General features: G+C 47.0%; 1 protein-coding gene across 16 annotated transcripts in view; it reads right to left on the reverse strand.

Annotated features, from left to right (window-relative positions):
• nrcama (neuronal cell adhesion molecule a) overlaps positions 1–22,656 on the reverse strand; it is a 41,863-nt gene that overhangs the window by 13,220 nt on the left and 5,987 nt on the right. For 9 of the 16 annotated variants that reach the window (XM_076030293.1, XM_076030288.1, XM_076030297.1 and 6 more), the window contains exons 2-7: positions 10,775–10,823; positions 1,882–2,053; positions 1,467–1,484; positions 971–1,076; positions 250–443; positions 42–164 (exon numbers count right to left, since the gene is read on the reverse strand). In XM_076030293.1, coding sequence (XP_075886408.1) covers positions 42–164; positions 250–443; positions 971–1,076; positions 1,467–1,484; positions 1,882–2,005 — 565 coding nt within the window. In that variant the 5' untranslated portion in view covers positions 2,006–2,053; positions 10,775–10,823. Of the gene's footprint in view, positions 1–41; positions 165–249; positions 444–970; positions 1,077–1,466; positions 1,485–1,881; positions 2,054–10,774; positions 10,824–21,673; positions 22,497–22,656 lie in introns of those variants that run through there. The other 7 variants (XM_076030291.1, XM_076030302.1, XM_076030295.1 and 4 more) reach the window with 2 other exon arrangements.

The following is a 22,656-nucleotide window of genomic DNA, read 5'->3' on the forward strand; positions in this document are numbered from 1 at the left end:
TTGCTGCCTCAGGGGCCAATTTTTCCACGCAAATGACTCACTGTTATCCATCCAGAAGATGACAGGGGGGGGCAGCCCGGCGGGGGGTCGGCACTGCAGCACCAGGGGGGCCCCCTTCTGCACCGTGAAAGCCTCGTTTCTCTCTTTTGACCACAAGGGGGACCCTGCGAGTTGGATTACGATCAGCAAGCTTCCCATGCAATATTGGCAAACAACTGCACCGGAGCACAAGGCAATGAAAAGCCTTACTGGACTGCCGGATGATGATCTTGTTGGACAACGCCGTGCCGTGCTCGTTGTGCGCCGTGCACTGGTACGTCCCCTCGTAGGCCTCCGCCTTCTCCCCGCTGATGTCAATGACAAGAGTTCCCGAGCCGGGCTTCATCACGACTTTGGAGTCCTTCTCCACGTCGAAGTGGGTCCCGTTTCTCGTCCAGGAGAAGCTGTTTTAGGGTGGAGGCGGGATATTTGAACTGGGGTCTTGCACCGTAAGCACGCTGGTGATGGCATCCCATCTAGTTTCTTTTCCAAACCAGGCAATGGATAAGCTGCCTAATTTGTTGTGTCCCGTGGCTCACAAGTTTCCAACCAGGGCCGACTCAACATCTATTAAAGGACATCGCAATGTCCTTGCCAATTAAGCCCTCAGAAATAAGCATCCTTTATTTCTTTAAACTGCTCCACTTTTTGAGCTTGAAAGAAAATTGGCGGGGATTGACCCTTAGTGATGTCAAAAGGAGCACTAATATAGCTGCCAACTCATTGATAACACACAAGATCCAAAAGTGGAGACAATATGAGGTCTTTCAGAACAATAATAATAATAATTTGGGGTATCAGCATCAGATTTAGCGGGAAGTTAAACAGTGTTTTTTTTTTTGGTTTGGAAATCCAAAGTGTTTTTTTTTTTTTTAATCATTATTATTATTATTAATTCATCACATGAAGCTCAAGCCCAACTCATCTTTACCTGGGATGAGGCTTCCCTTTGGCCTCGCAGTGGATGATAATGTTCTCCCTCGGATCAAAGATGTAATCCTTCGGGGACTGCAGTGTTATCGTCGGGGGTTGAGGCACTGGGGGAAACGGAAATAAGAGAGCACTTAGGACGGCCACACTGGCATGAGGATGTAGGCTGGAAAGCACGGAGCATGCAGCAAAACATCACGTCCGACGGGACGATCGAGTGCAACGGAATTTAAGAGCTGTAAAAAAAGAAAAAAAGAAAAAAGAAAACAAGAAAACAAGAAAACAAGAAAACAGAAATGATCTGACAACAACTCACCTGTCTCATGACGTGACAAGTTGCCACTTCAACAATAAGCAAGCTTACTTAGCACAGCACTGCATGCATTGTCTACATGTGAGTAGCACACACATACGCACACGTGAAAAAAACAAAACAAAATCCAAACAAGTTCAGTGCAAATTGTCACACCAGAGGTCACAGCGGCGAGGCCACTTACATCCTTCCAGTACTTTAGCTGTATTTTTTTTTTTTTTTTTTTGTCCGCCAGCGCCGCCACAGCGACAGGAAGTCGAGGAGAGGAAGTTAGTTTGGTTGGCCAGGAGTAAAAACACAAAACAAAGGGAAAAAAATAGCTCAGGTTCAAGTCAAAGAGTCGCAATGTTCTTTTAAGCATTCCGCGACAACCTGCCCGTGTCTTTTGGGTTTAACTAGGCTGGAGCAAACGATGAAAGAAAAGTAGATGAGGAGGGGGAAAAAAATCAGGCATAAGGAAATTAAATGTAGGTTGTAGTTTTAGGGAAAAAAAACATGCTAATGTGCTAAACTGGATGCAAGAAATTTTCCTTTTAAACAGCATAACTTGGGAACACTGATAGTCATTAAGCCGGGATGCTGATCATCCAGCTACTTACGATCAAGAGGGACTTCCAGAGCGGAGGTCAGGTGACTCAAGAGCAACAACAGCAGAGCGCCAGAGCCTGGCACGCACTTCCTGTTCTTGTCCCGGATCGGCGGAGCCATGATCAGCGACCACATTCGACGACTCTCGCGCTGGTCACCAGGGTGATGGGGTCAGAATCCACTCTGGAAGGAAACAGCCAACAAGAACAGAACATCATTGGGCATCCAGAAAGAAAGCACAGACCTGCCTTCAGAGAGAGAGAGAGACAGAGAGACAGAGAGAGAGACACACAGAGAGAGAGAGAGAGAGAGAGAGAGAGAGAGAGAGAGAGAGAGAGAGACAGAGACAGAGACAGAGAGACAGAGAGAGAGAGAGAGAGACACAGAGAGAGAGAGAGAGAGAGAGAGAGAGAGAGAGAGAGAGAGAGAGAGAGAGACAGAGAGAGAGACAGAGAGAGAGACAGAGACAGAGAGACAGAGAGAGAGAGAGAGAGACACAGAGAGAGAGAGAGAGAGAGAGAGAGAGAGAGAGAGAGAGAGAGAGAGAGAGAGAGAGAGAGAGAGAGAGAGAGAGAGAGGGATGTGTTTATGAAATTGGCCGGCAAAAATGAATAACAGTGTTTGTGTGGCATATTTAGTCTGGGCGTCCTTTTGAAACCACATTGCAGTTTATCACGAGCTGCTTTCCTGCTGGAGGAGGCGTCAACCCAGCCTGTAGCAGGGGAGGAAAAGTCAAAACAAACTTGATTTCTGTCCCTCCGACCTGAAGGAGTTTGAGTGTCAAGGGCCCGAGGATCCCCGGTGACGATCTTCACCTTCTACAGCTGCTGGGTTCGTACAAAAACACGCAGCAGGCCAAGTCGAGTTCCATGCAAAAGAGACAGCTCCAGTGTTTAAACACGTCTAATTGCAACGCTGCAAAGACTTCGTGGTCTCCAGCTGCGCTGCCCCCATCTGGCCATTTCGGTGCAAGACACTCCGGCAACGACCCTGTGTGGCACGTGAGAGCAGTCGACCAGATTAAAAAAAAAAAAAAAAAGCATACCGCCGGGCGACAGATTGGCACACGCGTGCGCTAAAGGGCACCACATCAGTGCGCTGTGTGAATCAAGTCGCGCACGAGCGCAGCAGACCCATGAGCATTAGCTGGCACACTTCGACACATGCAGCTGTCACAAAGACACAGAAACATGTTGACATAAATAGACTTTCATTCAGCAACCCGGGGGGTAGGCGGGAAAATTTCAAGCTGTGTTTGTTTTTTTTACCACATATAACTATTTAGCACGTGCGCGGGAGAGCATTATTGACGGATAAATTGCCGCATCATGACTCAGAAAATTGCACTCAGACACCCCTCTGCCTTTCATACTTCCAGGAAAAGCCTGCCTTGATGAACATATATGTTCAGATAGCAGTTTTTACAATTCCAAGAAATGGCCTCCAATGATCACTCAATGATTTCAGCTCAGAAATCTCATTCACCAGTCTTGTCAAACTCCAACAGGAAGTGTTTCCAATAGGTCTGCTCTGGACCCCGTGATAAATCAGCCTAATTTAGCTGTGACAAAACCAGGAAGCGACCGCAGCTAGCTGAAATTTTTTTTTTTTTTAAAGAAAAAAAAAAAAAGGAAGTGACAACTGGCCTAGTGGACGGTAAAGAAAGTTGCTGCAGGGGACGCGGGGTTTTTTCGGACGAAAACACTTCGACAACAACATGTTCTCACTTTTACGCTCGACTGGCTCGGATTTAAATTGAAGGTGACGGACATTAGGTTTGTCCAATCACCTTCCAAATTGCAAACACTCTCTGTGGGCTCTTCACCCGATGGACACACCATAGATGCAAAACGTCTCAGCTCAACAGCTCTCATATATGTATATATATACTGTATATGTACATATATGTATATATATATATATATCCGTGGTTTGATCACCAGGACTGACGTTGACTCCCGTCAGACACCTGAGATGATGGAATCCTGCGATAAAGTGTTCTCCTGCTGCCGCCTTGCGCATTGAGACACCTCCATTATTCATGACCAGCACTTGAATCTATATTGGCGGCGCATACGCAGTACACACACACGCGCGCGTGGCGTAAACACACCAGGGGGTCGGTCACCTTCTGAAGGTGAAACGATCAAGCCTTCGCCGAGATCGCAGGACAGCTCCACTCTGACGACAACACAGGCGGGCGGTGACACACAGAGACACACAAACATAGAGCGAGTGAGACGGGGAGAGGGAGAGGGAGCAGTGTGTCAGATTTTATCCGGCTGATCTCGGCAGAGGGCGCCAGCTAATACGACCGCGGGACACGGCTAATTACGCCGACACGTCCTGTCGGATATTGCTCCGGCTGTTTCGTCACGACGGAGGAGAGCGGAGGGAGACACACGGCGCCATGAGAGAGAAACAAATAGACAGATAGATAGTTTTAATAGCAGCCGCGCACGCTCGCTCTCCCAGTCTCACGGCGAATCAGGCAATGCCCAGTTATGCAGAGGGAGCAATCAGATCATTGGCAATAAGGCTTAAAGCCACTACAGCACATAACAACTTTTCCCACTTTGGACATGACACATTGTCATGATGTTTACAAGTGTAACATCTGCAATCGCAGATTGCTGTTGTTGAAATTGATCCTGCGTCACGTATTGCAATTCTTGGTCTAAAGGTTTTTTTTTGCTTTTGCATAGATGTTGCAAATAATTGAGTGAGAGACAGAAATCGAATTTAAATGAAACACAGCTGGAAATAAAAAGAGACGGAAGGAGTAGGAATCTTTTTTTTCACGGCTGTATTTGCGTGCCAGTGTGTGTGTTGATGTGCGTCACATTTCAGGGGGCCTGACAGAGAAAAGCAGCGTCAGGCTGGATAAAAAATAAAAGCGAGGCAGCGACTGATGCAGCTGGCACCAGCCGCCTCTGACACACGTCCAAAAAAAAAAAAAAAAAAAAAAAATTCAGCTGGCGCGTGCAAATGTCAGTGCCTCCACGCTTCAGCAGCCGATGCCGCGGCGGCGTTGAGGCCCCAGACACGATCGCGTCAGACAACCAAACGGAATCAGATTAATCGACGGATTCATAAGGTCCATGAGGAAATTTGTCACTGCTTCCAAGGTGGGACAGAGCTACGCTGTGTCTGCAAAGGCCAACTTGTATCGTTACTGACAGCGGATGGCGCAATAAGTCGCTAACAGTTGTTCATTTTACCGAGGAGCCTGCGACAGAACAAGGAGATACTGACGCATCAAGCTGTTGGCTGCCAGTCAGGTCGTCTTTTTTTTTCTTTTCCACCGCTCCTCTCTGACTCAAAGGTCAAGCTCAGCTCCGCATCTCAGTCCACCAATCTAGTCTTGTCACTTGCCCCTCCACTCCACTCAATATTTATGTTTTTGTTGTATTTTATAAGTGAATTCTTTGGGGAATTCCAACACAATAACTTGTGTTCAGTATATTTTGAGGTTACTTTGGTTCAAGTTGTAAAAAAAAAAAAAAAAAAAAAGAAGAAGAAGACTTGCCATCATTATTATATTCTAGGTCACTCGACTTAAAAACACAGAGGAGCTAAGTAGCACAAACAACATCACGCACTCGAGCGCGATGAGAGCTCGGCGTGGCGACTTCAGCGGAGACACTAAATTCTGTTGGTTTTCTCTCGAAGAAATCAACTGGGATAGACGCTGAGAACGTGACTGCCGAGGGGGCTTCAAATTCAACACAACAACAACTTTAAAGTCTGTGACGCGAGCTCCCACATCCATCTCCACCCCCCGGCAGCAAAATGCTAAAGCTGGCCACTCGGCAGCCATCGGCCACGGGGGAGACGGCCGAGCAGCGACAAGCCTGACGAGACAGATGAGGGGAAGGCGGCGAGGCAGCCGGAGGAGTTAGGAGGGAGAGGGGACGAAAGCACAGTCATCCTCCGTCAGGTCGGATCACGGAGAAGGAAGAAGCTCATTGAGTTGAATCAGAGTGCTCGCAGCCAGACTGGACCGGAAGGAAGAAAGAAGCACCGACTAGTTTTAGCTTCCAGAACCAGGTCGCGAGAATGTGTAGCCTTGCTGGCCCGAATCGAAAGAGAAAAAGGTTGCGTTCAGACTGCAGGCGAATCTGATTCCAATCAGATTCCTTCTCAAATCCCATTTTTAGGGCTGACTGTCCACACCCTTTATAGCAAGTGTCCAAATGGGATCTGGCTCAGTTCAGACTGGGCCACATTATTGACCCATCTGACAGGTTGCTGTAGCAACGACAGCGCGTGGAGTGTGTGACGTCATATCATTGCGACAGCGGCAAAAACTACATGGACTTGTTGCGATACATGGCCTGGAGCTTGGCTTGAATGCGGCTACAGTATCTCCCCACACACTGATGAGCCAATGAGGTTCCTCCTCTGTCCAGGGACTGCTGTTTTCTACTTCTTCTGTCCGCTCCATTACATTACAGCCCCGCACCTGGAATGGCGCTCTCTGGTCTGGCACATTGGGTCCGGCGTCGCGTAGAGTGACGTCACACGACACCTCCCGAACGTGGTTTCAATCCGTTTTGCAAAAATCGGATTTCATGTAATTTGTGACTGTTCAGACTACAACAGAGCCATCCGGTTTTAATCTGGATGGGCTAAATATCAGATTTTGCTTGGCAGTCTGAACACGGCTAAAGAGCTTTAGCTACGTATAAGTTTGCCATAAGTGTATCTTTGTGACGTAGCAACGGGATGATTTTGAGCGCTATGTGTTTCTTTTTAGTTGGATCGGATCCCGGTGGGTTCTGAGGAATCAGGAGAGGCCGCACTAAAACTTTCTGTGCACTGCTGGCTTCATCGGAAGTTCCACCCTTCACAATCAAAGCCGCTTTGTCGACCGGATCACCACCGGATCAGGCACAGGGCATTGCCCCTTCCTCCCCCAATTTGGGGTGTTGGTGGGGGGGGGGGGCAGTTTTCCAGCACCGTCGGCACAACCGGCTTCCCCACCTCCCTCACGGCCCCTCCCCTCGGCAGCTGCCCTTTTTCTCCCCCCCGAGGCTTTTGTGAACTGCTGACAGTCAGCAGGCGGCGGGCCATTTCGCCAGCACATCCGCACCTCCGCAAAACCGGCTATCAGGACCCATTGTCCTCTGCGCTGTTTACCACATGGAAGTGTGTGTGTGGTGGTGGTGGTGGTGGTGGGGAGGCAAGGGGGAGCGTTGCGCTTAAACTGCAATAAAGGGTGATAAAGGGCAACGCCTCCGCGAGTGAAACCTGTCGGGGGTCCCGTTTTCATCCCAGACTGCAGTGCAGCCGTGTTGTACAATAAATTATTATAATCACAATTGGTCCTGGGAAAACAGAATACTTAGCCTTGTGTTTACAGCCTCTCACATTTAAAGGTTTTACAGGGCTGAACACCTTGCAGAACGCAGCATCGCTACTAACCTGCAGGACCTATCAGTCATTTGTGGCATCACAAAGAGCAGATTTCCAGAACTGATTTCTTCAGCACATTTTTCAATGCTGAAGCCGGCAAACATTTAAGGCCTTTAAAGGTTTTTTGATGTCGTTCGAATCATTATTTGGGCATTGGGCGGCTCTACAGACCAGCATATGCCAATTAACAATGGACTAATCATTCTACTGTTCACTAAAATGAAACTTTATAGACATGGGCAAACGGAAGCCATTGCGAAAAAAAAAAAAAAAATGCAGAAGGAAAAGCTTTCGCTGGTAGTTTGCTAGCGCTGGACTCATTCATGCGGAACAAATTCCAAACCCATTACGGATGGAGACAATTCAAGTGGCACACTGCGATATTTGGGCAATTGCACACGTTTGGGTTGCTGCAGGGGAGGAATCGGTTGGCTGACGCACACATGTGTGCATGATGTGAATGTGGCTTTTTGTGCGTGTGCATGCACAAGTGTGTTGCCTCGCCTGTCTGAGGTCGCCTCGTCAAAAGGCGTAGACGCAGCCAAACCAGTGTGTCTGTGTGCAGGAAAGAGTCACAGCTATTTTTCCAGTGAATACTGTTGCACAACATGTGTCATGAAGCAAGGAGAGGGAAAAAGAAAAACCTGGGAATGAAAGGAAAATTCAACGCGGCCGTCCTGGCGACATCTTTCTGTGCACTTTTATTGCTCAAAAACAGGGCTTTAAAATATAAAGCAGCAAGTTTGTTCTGTTTTTTTTTTTTTTATTATTATTTTTTTAGGGGGGGTCATGCAGCTGGTGAGATTGTCGCTCCCCCCCGAAAAAAAAAAAAAAAAGTTTCTCCCAATCAAAAAAACAAAACAAAACTGGACCGGAACAGAATGTTACAGATAGTCCTAAAAATCATCCTAAAAAAAATACTTTTAAAAAAGTCTTAAAAATGCTGAACACAAACAAAAAAGTTCATTTTCATCATGATGATTAGTAGTGGAAGTCATCGTAATATTAGTATTAGCCGTATTAAGATATCATTTTCTTTTACAGCCCAACACAAAGCAGTAAAAAAAATAATAATAAAAAGATGAAATAAATCAGTGTGAAAGTGGCGCCACATAAATCCAGCGGCGCCAGTAAACGAGCCACATCTCATCAGTATTCCCTGGCTGCTGCCGCTCAGTGAAACATATTGATGGGCTCGTGCAACACGTGACCCTGCTACGTGACACTGGGTTCAGCAGCACTTCACTTACTCTGCAGATCTACAGATGTGCGCATGTGTGTGTGTGTGTGTGTGTGTGTGTGTGTGTGTGTGTGTGTGTGTGTGTGTGTGTGTGTGTGTTGCACCCTTCAGGGCAACAGTTAAACACTCATTGGCGGGATCCACACTGCGGGTCTTGAGATCAGTTCTGATTGGCTACCCCGCATCCGATCGGTTGAAGGCCTAATGAAGTGGACGGTGGCTATACATTTGTTTTTGAGCATTCAGATTTGACTACCCGTTGCCTTTTTGTGGTCTCCGGCCAGTCTGACCTCTGAACTCTGACGCCAACGCTTTTCTCCATGCAGCTGAGCTGCCACAAACAGGGTATTCTCTCTTTCTGCGACCGCTCTCTGCAAACCTGAGGGACGGTTGAGATGTGGTGAGAATCCCACGGTATTTTAGAAGGACTTTTGACCGTGCGTTATCGCCATCGCCGCACTCGACGGAGAAGCGGCCGAGCTACTGCAGCGCCGACGCCACCTCTCCTCTCTTCTCTGAGTGAGTAATCCCTCCGAACAGATGGATGGAGGGGAAACGCAGCAGCTTGTTGCGCCGCTGCGCCACCCGCCCATCGTCCCGCTTGGCGTCCTGATTCCGCCTCTTCCGCCGCCTCATTTGCTCCTCCACTTCTGCGCGAGGAATTAGGACAAATTCAGCACTTAATGGGGGCGGAGCACCGCTGAAAAATCACCAAATCACCATAGGAAATCAAGGACTGCAACTGTGTAACCCTGGATTTAAACTGCGCACTCCAATTCTGATTATTTTTTTTTTATTTGTTTATTTATTTATTTTTGAAATTTCAGGTCATGTCAGACGAATTGGATTATCTGCCAGTGCATCTGTGCTTGAAGCAGACAGATTGGATATTCTCCTGCCATGATGACAACACAACATCTGATTGGGTCACATAAAAAAATAAAATGTGCAACGTGTTCCGTGCACCCCTAAAAATGCTCTTGTAAACTCCGGCTTTAAATTTACCAATACAGGGAAACAAAGTACCGTTCAGAACCTTGGGGTCACTGACTCATTTCTGCATTTAACTCCATTATAACCAGTCTTATGGTAAATAATGATCTTGAATGTTCTGCGATCAGTGTTGAGGGCAAAGCAAATCAGTCAAGATGTGCTCAACAAGTATGGGAACACTTGAGTGTCTTAAAAAAAAAAAAAACATTTCCAATGTCTAATCAAAAGTGATTGAGAGAACCCCAAGAGCGCAAATTCTGTGTCAACACACTAACAGCAGGCTGTTTTATTTCAAAGAGCCTAAAATATAAACCATGATGCTTTGTTTTACTCTTTTATGGTTTAGCACACACAACTGTGTTATTACAAGTGTTATTATAATACAAAAGCTTTGTTTTAGAATTTCATTTTACAATTTTAAAGCATTCAATGTCTGTGATGGCCACATATTGCTCAATTGATATCCATCCCACAATGTGTACAGCACATCCTGCACTAGTAATCCCAGTCGATTAGTTAATGCAGCTGGTTATAATCGAGATAAATGCAGGAATGAGTCAGTGACCCCAAACTTTGGAATGGTAGAATAATTTGAAGAGTTTCTTGGCACGTCTCCATTGAATTTGTAAAACATTATACCAAATAAAGCTATTTAACAACAACAACAACAACAACAACAACAACAACAACAACAACAACAAAATGCAGCGTTTTGTTCCGCTTTTATTTTTGAAATTCATCCTGGAAAATAAAACATATTTAAATAAAACTAAAAGACAACTTGCCTCTTCAGCGTGTGAACATTGTGTGTGTATATTTGCTCAGCGAGAGGTGATGCCAGGACTCGTGGCTCTTCTGTTTTTCCAGCCACGTCCCACCAAAAGGTGCCGAACCCAAGCTGAATGTTTGCGTTCATCCTCATACTTCTCCGGGCGTGGCTGATATCAGTTACGCTTTCCTGGTGCCATACTAAAGTCACGCTCACCTAATTCAAAAAAGGCCCTGTAACAACATTGCTCCCAGGTGCAGCCACGGAGGTGTTTTGTGACCTTTCAACCACGTCTCAAACACCAACTATCAGAATCCTGGGTGGGTTTGGCCAACGCCTCGATTGCTATCAGTTTGACGAAGGCATGTCGCAGCAAATAAACACAGGAGAGTGAAGGTTGTTGATGTTGCAATGGAACCAGTTTGTCATGTTTATGCACAAGGTGTACAGTCACAGCACAACAACTATTACCAGTATTACTCACCGGTGTGGATAACCCAGGCTACTATCCGTCCTCAGGATGTGGTAGGAACCTGGAACAGTGAAGAGGATAAGGTTGGGGATAACAGGATGTGACAGTAGACAGTTTCATCTTATCTTGGGATTTCTTCCTCATCCATCTTGCCATCCTTCAAGAGCGTGCCCTCTGTTTTTCCTTTTTTTAATTTGCACATAAAACCAGGAAGCAACTGGTGTTAGCTGCTGATAAAAAGCTGCAAAATAGGCGGAGAGGCGTCCCCGAAAAATACGGGACAAAGTGAAGTGCGTCCCGTATCAGTTCATTACGGGACAGGTTTTTTAGTTGCCAAATATGGGACACGCGTATTTTACGGGAGTAGACCACAGACGGAAATCAAATGAGGTTTTGTCATTTTCCCTAAAAAACGGGACAAATTGTGTCCCGGGAGAGATTTTATTTTTCCCGGGACAGGTGGTGAAAAAAGAGAACAATTCGGGGTAAAAACGGGACGGGTGGCAACCCTAGCAGGAAGAGACGCTTAGCTAACGCTACAAAGATCCATTCACAGAGAAAAAAAGAGAGAACAACACAGAAAGATTTTTTTCTCAGTGGAGAACATTTTCCTGCTTCACTCCCAACTGGCTTAGTTAAACGCATCACCAGCCACTGGTCAGCAATGTGCTGTGGCCCGAGCCTCTGAACCAAGCCATTAGCTTGCTAAAGCTAGCTGATGGAAACCTGAGTGATCCTTTTGAATGACAGCAAATAGTTTCAACCAATCGTCCCTCCCATTTGTAAACTCTTTTACTGACCTGTCACCCGCTGGCTATTAGGCAAATACAAACTTTTGACAATCCATGTCATGTCAACTGCAATGAGTACAAGAATGCGTAAATTAGCAATTCTGAAAGTGACTGATTGTCCCCTTGGGTAAAAGGACAAATACACAATCATAAACTATATATTTTCTAATGTATACACTTGTAAGTTTGATTTTCCAATTAAATGCATTAAATGAAACGTGTCTGAGACAAAGGGAGTGGACTTCCCCGAGCGAACACGCTTGAACTCATTGACCAATATGAGGCTCGTGTCACGCACCCGGCACAATATGAATACATTGACACATCCTGCTCCCTCCCCCCTGGGGAGTGGGAGGTGGGGGGTCGTAAATGACTGCAGCCTGCCAAGAACAAGGCCTCTAATCAATAACCAAAATGTCTCCCGTCAGGTTTTTTATCACTCTTACCTCCAGCGGCGATGGGGAGGGAGGTGACGCACGCAAATGAAACAGTACCCATCAAAATGTACACACACACACACACACAAACACGGAGACACACACCTCTCCCTCCCGCTGCCCCACCTCCCGCTAACAGGCTACGCAGCGTGACCGCAAATGCATTATCGCAATCTCCGGAGAGTCGCCTCCACTTCCCTATTCATCTCACATTAGCAAAACAAACAAGACAGACAAAGCAGGCCCCCGGCCCATTCAGAGGCGAGCGCCGTTTAAAAACCGTGGCCAGCACGGAGGAGAAAGGACACTGGATTATGTGAGTGTCCATTAATAAGCCCGGGTCGAGCCGTTTGAACTCATTGGATGATGTAAAAGTGATGATGAAGCGATGTCTGAGCTGCCCCCCAGCACACCCTCCGGGGAAGCGGGGGACACGGGCCGGCAGGGCACAGCAGACGAGCGTCGGGTTATTAAACCCCACCCGGCTGCAAGCTGCGGCCCGTCGCCACTCAAAATGAAAACACTGCTTCTCTTAATGAGTGGAACGAGGGGATGAACGCAAACGAGGGAGCCATTTGTGAATGAGCGCGATGGGAGAAGGGGGAGTGGGGGCAGACAGTAGACAGGAGAGGATGCTGGGAAATGAGGAGGAGCCCTCATGAAAAATGGAGTCTGAGCAGGAATCATCAGAAACAGAAAAACATGCATTATTAACAGGCCGTCCTGAAAGTGCTTCATCACCACAGTGTGACAGAGAGGAGGGGGATAAAGGAGAGGAAAGGGATACCAAAATGCTAGCAGCGCTAACTTCCTTAGCGCATTAGTGGCAGACACTAGAGATGCTGGAGTAAGTTGCTGTAAAGGCTCAACTTCCTTTGAAAAGTGGATATTTGAGACGACGCCTGCTCGCTCTCTCGCAGAACCGAACACCTCTCCGGTGAGAATGCAGTTAGCTTAGCTTAGAGTAGGAGAGAGCTGCCAACTCAACTGCCAGTGCTGGTTTGGACAAACAGAACACTTGTCTCAAAAAATGAGGCCAAAAACTCTCGCTTCCACATAAGGTTGTTGCTCATCATTTCAGAACTGCGTGTGTCTTCCAACGTGCCACACTGGACAATTTTCTGAATCTAATGAGCCTTCAAAGGAGTTCCTGTTGGGGGAAAAAAAATAATAATCCTAATACTGTCGTGTTTTATGGAAGGAACAAAAATATCTCTTTGAGAAAAAGTGTGAATGTGCAAAGCTCAGGGAACAAAACGACACGATTGTGTGATTATGTTTGATTTTTCAAACGGCAGTAAGTCCAAAATAAAAAATTAAACAAATTAAAGAAACCTTCTCCAACAACCCTCTGATGCCCCGTTTCAATTAGCTGGCTCAGTATATGGATCCATGGGGAACCCGGACAATGCATATGGTGTGTGTGTGTGTGTGTGTGTGTGTGTGTCAGGAATGGGGGTTTTCTGCACGCTCTGATACAATAACTCACCCCAGGCATGAATTGAAATTTGGCTGCACGTGTGCGTGTGTGTGTGAGTAATCAAGTGTGTATTAGTGTGTGTGTGTGTGTGTGTGTGTGTGTGTGTGTGTGTGTGTGTGCGCGCGCGCCTGCTGTTATCCCTTTAAGTGAGGGGCCTCAGCAATCTAAATGGGAAAAAAGAAAACATTTAACACACCGAGTCCACGCCCACCTCTGCCTCATACCAACCAACCAGAAAACCCGTAGAAACAGAAAAATCAAAGCGTCCGCAGCCAAGCTAAACCAACAACTTCGACAGAGGCTTAAAGATGAAGCCGACGATGAACCCCAGGCCCCCTTGCCAAAAATGGTTCCCATCGGACGGCAGATGGTGACGTTGCTTCCGTGCCAAATAGTGATCCCACCTCTTGCGAACCAGGAAATATTGGTTTTATTGAGAGCAATGTTGTTTCCTTGGTAAAATAAGTGAATATGAATGGATATGCAAACCCATCAACGTCCAGTTGATGACTCCTCCGAAAACCAAACAATTTCCAGCGCGCGTGCTGTCGCAAGAGAGAACACAGAGTTTCCCCCCTGCGACCTTTTGCCCGTCAGTCACGAGACGTCGACTGGATCGTGGCGAAGTGCGTCCGCAAACAGGAGTGCTCGGACAAAGCCGGGGCGACGACGTTTGTGGGTTCACCGAGATGCACCATCTGTGGCGTGAGACAACATTTTCAGTCAAAGGCCTGAAGGGGTTTTAGTTATTGTCCCATCCCCCACCCCAGGTGCATCTGTCTACATGCACCTCACAAACAAATGATAAATGACCTAATTAGAAATTGGCCACCATATTGTATTTACCACAATTGTATCGTGTTAAATAAATATATAAGTGTGTTTGGTAAATTTAGTGAAAATGAGCCAAATTACGGGATTAGCGTGCTGCTGAGCAAAGACATGCATATATTATTTTAAATCCGCTTTAGTCCCAAGGCTTAACCGTGCTTGACCGGCCAGTGATACTCATTTGGTTATGGTCCATGATAGCGCACTAAAAAGAAATTGACCTTGAACCGCTTTCAGTCTTTTACACCATGAAGCCTGTCGACACGCAAAAAGAAACGGGATGCAAAAAAAAGTCAATCTTGCTCGTCCGTCTTGCGGAGCTTAAAACAGCATAACGCTCTTGGGATTCCCCCCAGCAAGTCTTTTTGGAGTGACGCAAAACAAGGGAGCAAACGCCACAACCTCCTCGATCAAAAACCGCAGAAGAAGAAGAACTGCGGACTGCACTGACTGCTGCCGGGAGAGAGATTAGCGTGGACGCTACAGCTAACGCAAAGAGTTGAACTTCTGAGCGTTTCTCTAACTGTTGCCCAAAGTCATTTTGGAAGGCAGCTTTCAACTCACACGGTTGCAAAAATAGCATCAGGGTTTTGCAGGTAAAGGCTAGACTGCCAAAAAAAAAAAAGAAAAGAATGTTACAGGTCCGTGTCAGGACGACATTCACGGACGCGTTTGAAGACTTCATAACCGCAGATTCCATCTTTTCGAGGCTCATAAATCTGACAGTAACCATGGCTATTTGAAGATGGTAGTCTGAAAGCATCTTGCCAATGATGGACAGCACACACACACACACACACACACACACACATTCCAGTCCCACAGCAGCCAGAAGGATCCTGGTTAAATCACACAGATTTACGGCCTCCAGAAAGTTTGCTCTTGTTTTTTTTTTCTTTTTTCTTTCTTTAGCCCTTTTCACTCATGCCCATGTCCAGCCGTTTCCCACTCGACTCCACACAGTGCACATAATAAACGTCACCGGGGGCAAATCGCACATGCACGCAAGAGACGGTAAGAGCAGGGGGGTGGAGAGGATGAGTCGGGAGGGGCAGACCAGGATTAGACAGCAGGCACTAGGATGTGGCATTCCTCCACTGATGCTGATGAGACCTCTATAATGGAGGAGGCTGCGTGTTGTCATAAAAAAAAAAAGACCGTTCTGGCCACCAACAGCGGTGGACAGCACAGTTCCACGTCTTCATTCTCCATTAAGTGAGATCTGTGGGGATTCCTGAGCCTCAGTAAAACAGACATTAAACAGGAACAATGATCTTTTCAGACTCCAAAGCAAAGCCGACCCGGAGATGCAAGTTCATATTTCCGGCCTGGGCATACAAAGAGTCAGCATGAGCAAACAGAGTCTTTTTTAATGCAGTGGCTTCTTCTTACTTAGTCAATGTACCTTGAGTTTGGCTTGTACCAGCTGCAAACGCTAAATGAAAAGTGGTTTTCATACCAATAATTCATTGCCCTTTTTACCACATGAACAATCCGAAATTTAAAGAAAAAAAAAATTGGAGAGAGCCAAGCTTACCAAGTGCCAAACCTACCCGCCCATGCACAGACTGCCCAATAGTGACATGTGTCATGTGGGAAAGGAAAAAGGAGAATGCCTCGGTAAGTCACAGCCCCGGAGACCATCTCCTCGACTGGAACCAAACAAAGAGAATTGAGGGGGGGGGGAGACAAAGAGGGAGGCAGTGCAAACGCAATGGGAAAAGTGGAAATGAGAGTGTGGGAAACAAAAGGAGCCGCAGACAAGGGAGGGCAAACAGAGAACGGACCGCGGGATGCCTGGGAGACGTCTAATATTGACCGCGTGTCTTCAACTAAACGTCGAACTGGTGAGAGAGAACAATGAGCCGAGGATTGAGGCCTCCTAATATTAGCATCACCGGCGGATAGGGTTGTCTTAGAGCGATCTCATCAATTTAGTAGTCTTCGCCGTGAAATCTTTATGTCTGCAAGCCAACACAAAACTACTCAGACACACACACACACACACACACACACGCACACACATGCATTCAAGCGAATGCGACGGAGAAGGACGGACTTATCGCTTACAACATTCTGTTGCTAGCTGCCGCCAAGCGAGCTCACTGCTAAGGGGAGGTTTTCATGTCCGTGTGCCAATGACAACACTAATCTTTGAAGTGGGCTCTAAAGTGAATGGTGGCAGCAGAATCTCTGATTTGAGAACGATCGTAAGGAGATATGAGGGGCTGGTGAGGTGGCACCCGAGCCTTCCTCAGGAGCACCGCAACTGTGCGAGCTGTGTGCGATGCAGGGCCGTCCTCCGGCTGCTGGTGCTTTAAAATGTATATCTGAAGTCAGTCACGCCACACACTCTGAGGGTACACAGGTTAGGTCGGACAAAAAAGCAACATCACACAGATACCCCCGAGGTACGAGTTATCCATTTGCGGGTTACTGTGGATGGATTGCCTACCTGACCTCCATTTAAAACATCTTGATGTGCTAAATCGTGAATATACGAGCAAACCACCTCTTCCAATCGATTACCAATGCAAGAATGCTCATTTTTAGCCTCCTGCTGAAACTGATGCTTAGAATGGTCCAAAAAACAAGGAGTTGGTGGAATGAACATCTGTCCAGTGGGTGACGACGCTCACTTGGGAGAGATGTCAGTGCCCTTTGTGCCAGCACAGAGGTCCAATTTCCAGATCCATGGATTTCAGAAGGCATTCTCTGTAAAGTGAAGTCGGCAAAAGGAGTCATGGGCCTTTGTGTTTCTAGGAAGTTCAATGGCAAGTTAGTGGGACACAGTAGACTGAGTCATGTATATTATGGGATTGTTAAGATATAACAAAGAATGGCATTTACAACTGTGCCAATCAATTAGCCGTGCCATGCGAACACGTAGCATGTGCAGTAGCGGGGCGAGTTGCCTGCTTGTTGTGTAATTATGATGAACACAAAGTGACTAGTTACACTCCACTGAGCAGCTCCACTCGACTCTCTAGTCTTGACGTGAGCAGTCCACTTCGGGGAAGGAGAAAAAAAAAGGACTCGGGGCCACGTCGAGCCGACAAAGCTGAGCCCATTACGGCAGCTTCACTTGCTAGCAGCGGCTCTCTGCTCACGTGCGCCGAAACGTTTGCATTTTGAATTGTAGCATTTGTTTACCGCACTTGAGGGAACAGAGGCCATTGTGCGATTGTGTCGTCCGGCTCTTGATTATGCATTTTTCGCCAATGACAGGAAGCCAACGTTAGCGCCAAGGAACCACGTGCAAATATTCACCCTCATCCCCTCCCCCCCCCCCCCCCAACTCCCAAACTACCGGGCTGCCATGAGCCGAGCTCTAAACCCTGGCAGTGAAATGAAAGGGCCCGCTGCTGGTCAGACTCATTTGGTTGCCATCACGGTCCGCCGGTGAAGCCGTGTCACCGCTTCCTAGCGTGTGGTTGAGCCAAGCAGGGGAATTCAACACACATGAATCATTTTTTTGCAGAGATACACCCATAGCCACAAACAAACTCGCTTCCCACGTTGGCCCCCGATTTTAATGAAACAAATTCGCAGTGACACAACAGTGACCCGCAGTCAAATCCAGCAGATTCGAAAAAACAAAAAGATGGCTGCTCTGACAGACAATGAGAGCTCACCATACGTAATCGACCTCTTCACGACTGCAGATCAGAACATTTCATCTTGGCTTCTCATTTGCCACACACTGGGACACAGTCCTCTGGGGCAGGAAGAGATCCGTTCGTGTCCCGATAACCTAATTATTCCACGCCGTCGATGGGAACTGAGGAGCTGAGACAATCACTCTTGACACCTTTACATGGTTTTCACTGGATATTTAAAACCAGGCTGGCAATCAATGTCCTCATATCTCCTCAATGTCTGGACCCTAAAAAATATTTTACAAGACAAATTAAGACTGCGTTAACCAATAGGCTGTAAAACGTGATGTCACATGTCAGTAGGAGGGGACAGGCCAACAACGTCAAACCGCACTGCAGATCGTTTGTGGCATCTTTCTGTGGTTTTTCGTTTGATATTTTTCCTCCTGCTCATAACTTCTCGCTGCTTTTCAGTTTATTGCTTCTGATTTGTTTCACTGCCACCAACAAAGCAGCAAAAGTCACAACTTTTCTGCTCCAGAAGCTGCCAGCGATCACGGCACTCACGGCGGGGAGAACTGTCTGGGATTTCTTCCGTTTCTAGTCACATATTTTAGTGAACTTTGAAAGCAGCACGGCCGCAGAGCAGAGCAGACAATAAAATGTTGGGTCACGATTTGAATTGTGGCCACTTTGTGAGTGACGGCTACCACAGCTTGTCCTCGGGTCCTCTGTCAGATCTCGTCAAGATGGAAAGCTCAGACTTGGATGGAGATTCCCCCGGGGCACCAAACTACGATTGTACAAACTCCGTCATTTTTGGCCATATTGCAAAAACTTGCGGTGCACTTTTATTTTTCAACTTTTCAAGCTCAAGGAGCAACACAATTCAATCAAATCATTCTTAGCGAGGCGTTATAGAGGTGATCTGAACCGTAGAAGGGGAACAACACTTCCAGATCCACTTGTGTTTGCGGCACTGAGCTCAGTGAAGGCCAGACACCGAGAAAACCCCGGCAGTAACCGACAGGCTGCCGCTGCCCTCGATACAAAAGACCCCAGTCAGTGCTTCTGAAAACAGACACTCAGACAGTCCAACTCCATCCCCATCTGTGCGCACGAAATCCATTTGCAGCTGATTACCCCACAGAGAGAATGTTTAAATTATGGGCCGATGAGCTATTAACCCAAATTACCAGTTAAGCCAAATTTATTTCCTGATTGTCTCGTTGGCTCTGAATCCAGTGGAGAAAAAAAAGGAGAGCAGCGGGACAACGGCTCTTGCATGTTAAAAAAACAAAAAAAACAAGAGCTGCCATGAAAATCATCTGGCCGAGGAGGCAGCTGGCTCCACCTCCCCGACCTTCTTCCAATTGGCTTGAGTCTGCGCGTCAACCTCGAGGCCTTGCTTGAAAAGCTCGCCGGTCGGCCCACATTGGCCCACATTTTACCGTAGGGTTTTTACTTATTTGAACATCCAAGGCCATGGTTGGATGGCGAACCAATGGTTAGCTTGACGCTATAAAAACGTCACTTCCCTGGTTGGCCAGCAGTAGGGAACGGCGGTGACGCAACCAGGAAACACACCGAAGGCGAGACCGTCCCTGGTGGTTACCGGGGAGGCGGGGTTGAGTTTGTCCTTCTCGGCCGGGTCCTTCGGAGGACCCACCTTCCGACGAAGGACGCTTCCTTTGAAGGATGCAGACCCTGAATACACAGCCAGTCTGTGCCGTTTCGTAGTGTGTACTGGCCTTCAACTCCAACTCCCACAATGTCTGCCAAAGCCGCGAGCCATTGCTTGGTTCCGAAGAGCGGGATCAGTAATGCACAACTTTTTAAAAAGAGCGAAAGAGGGAGGAAACTTTTTGTTGAAAGTTTTTTGAACCTGCTTATTTAAAAGACTTTTGTTCAACAAAGTGGGGACGGGACCCCTCTGTTAAAATGAGTTTTGACGACCCTCTGTCACGTAAATAAAACGCACAACGCACGCACACACACACACACACGCACAAACCCCACCCGCCATCGCGCTGCTGGGATTTTGGCCAAACAAGACAAACAGGGTTAACCCACTTGTGCTTCATCCAGTCCGTGTTAATGAGCCTGTCAGGAATCACAAAGGTGCCAAAAAAACACCCCAGAGCTTCTGCCCCCATTTCCCTCCCCGCCTCCCCCACCGGCCCCTTAATCCCCGGATCAATAACGCAGGTGTTGATTCAAGATCTGCAACGCTCACACGTGCAGATCCGCAGATCCGAGTCATCAGGCAGTGCGCTGACTCTGACAGGGGAGGGGGACGGGGACTCCATGACGAGCTTCTTGCAAAACCTGCCCCTGGTTTCTCTGGCGTAACAAAGGAGTGGGGGTGCGCCTCCCAAATTATCCCCGGTCCGACCCCAATGGGATTGCGAGCGCGGTTGACAGGAAAGTATGGAAGAGAGAAGCGCTCAATAATTTATCACCGAGGATTGGATTTTGCGGCCCGGCTTTGGAAGGGCCTTGAAGAAAAGAGGAGAGACACATTTGAGAAGATATTTGTTCTTAAAATTAAAAAAAGACTGAGCGATTTCATCTGGTTTGGTGCATCGCATGCTGACTAATAGCCATTTAAGAAATGTAGCTTTTGTGGTCGTGGTCGCCTCATTAACACACCGCAAAGAAACTGCACTTATTGTTGTTATTTCTCCTCTGCACGCTAATAAAGATTATTCTTCACGTGTTGACAGCAGGTTTCTACAACATTTATGAGGCAGAGGAGGGAGGCCCCCCGGAGGTGTGCCTCCTCCCCCCTTCCCCTGACCCCTCCCGATACGATATTCTCCTTGATGTACGTTTGGATGCGAGGCAGCAGACGCAAAAAAAAAACGCTCAGGTATTCCCTGTAATCTTCTGCCTCTGAGGGGGAGGGGAAAGCAGACGACGGATTAACCAACAGCTGGGCAGTTGATGTAAAGCCACATACGGGGGGGGGGGGGAGCATGGGCTGAGCACGAACAGCCAAACATGCGATCCGACGGTACCCTGGACACGCCCTCGCACACCTGATCACTCTGGTTACCTGCTCACAGAGTGAAGCACCGTGGGAAAAAAGCATGCGATACCCCCTATTTTTTACTCTCACTCTTTTTTTTAAAGTCGCTGCTCTTTTTCACGGAATTGCCTTTCTGAGAAGTAGATTTTCTCGCAGCACACACACACCTCAGATATGTTGCCAGGTTTTCATTACGCACTGGTTTTGTACTGTCACGAGGAAAACTTCGGGAGTCACTGAGGTTTTGGAGCCACACCGGCTAACTGGCTAGTCACAAACATTATAGTATATATATGTATATATATATATATATATATATATATATATATATATATATATATATATATACATATATATATATATTTTTTTTTCATTTTCTTGTTTGTATTTGGTTTTGTATCCTTTTTGATTCTCTTTCCTTTCTTACATGTTCGAAATAAATAAAATATAATAAAATAAAATAAAATAAAAAATTGTTTACCATGAATAAACCCTGAAATAGATCGAGTCTTAACACACCAAAGGTAAAAAAAAAAAAAGCGATATTTTCTCATTTCTGGGGAGATCAGTGACAGGCTATGGACACAATGTTGCAAAATACATTTGAAATAAATCCTATAACTAAGGGTGCTTGCTGGAAAGATTTGTGAACTATCAAAGTGAAAACACAATCAGGACAATGAACCTTTGGCGCACCAGTCTCATGGAGACACGCTGTTGTAGTGCTTGTCATTCTACCTACCCACTGGCAGGACAGAAACCAGCCGGCTCAGCATTTTTCAGGGTGAAAGAGAGATGCAACCCAAGAGGACAAGAGCAGAGGTGTCATTCGCTGCTGACTTTTATGGGGCGGCAATGAAACGTTGTCAAGCAGAAACCCGACAGTGGATGAGCTGTGACAGCGGCAAAGCGAAGCAAAGTAAAGCAAAATTGATGGAACGGATAGGAGGGAAATTTGGGGAACAAAAATAATACATTTTTAAAAATGTTTTGAAACCTCACACGTAAGAATCAGCAAAATTTGGTTGGATAAAAACAGCTGCCGCTCTATTCAAGGCCCCCGGAACCTTTAACATTTATCTGCCTTTAATTGCTTTTTCTGTTAACAGACACATCTTAAAGCGGGCCGACCCACACAGGGCAGCTTCTGTTCGGCCGGCCTCCAGATCTGCTCTCCGGGCAGTTTATCTTTCCCCGCTGAAAGACATTCTTTCAGTGCCACCAGAGGACACTTCATATGAAAAAAAGCCGGCCTGGCCTCGGAAAAAAGCCCCCCCACTCTCTCTCTCTCTCTCTCCCTCTCTCCCTGCACTGCGGGGTCAGACGAGCAGGATCGGGGACGCATGCCAGGCTCTGCCGAGCGGGAGCTGCTTTTTCCCACACCGGGCGCATATTGATGATGAGCAGACGCTCAGAGTGGTGGTGGTGATGGTGGTGGTGGTGGTGGTGGCGGTGGGGGAGGGACTCTGAGTCAGAGTGTCTGACTTACGACGAGGAGTTTCCCCTTCCTTGGCTCGAGGAGAGGCTGCAACAAATGCTGCCGAGAGCCCTGATTTCTGTTTCTATTTCGCTTCCTCCTGGTTTGAGATGGCAAAAAATGAAAGCAGCTTTTCCTGCCAGATGTATGCAGATGAATGTGTAAAAATGTATCTGTGCTTTTTTTTTTTTTTTTTTCCAATTTGTAACATAGACTGTACCTGAAGCTGAACATTTTTTATTTTATAT

This window comes from Nelusetta ayraudi, unplaced genomic scaffold (genome assembly GCF_046127955.1).
Source record: "Nelusetta ayraudi isolate G7.1 ecotype Tasmania unplaced genomic scaffold, CSIRO-AGI_Nayr_v1 ptg000027l, whole genome shotgun sequence".
NCBI lineage: Eukaryota > Metazoa > Chordata > Actinopteri > Tetraodontiformes > Monacanthidae > Nelusetta > Nelusetta ayraudi.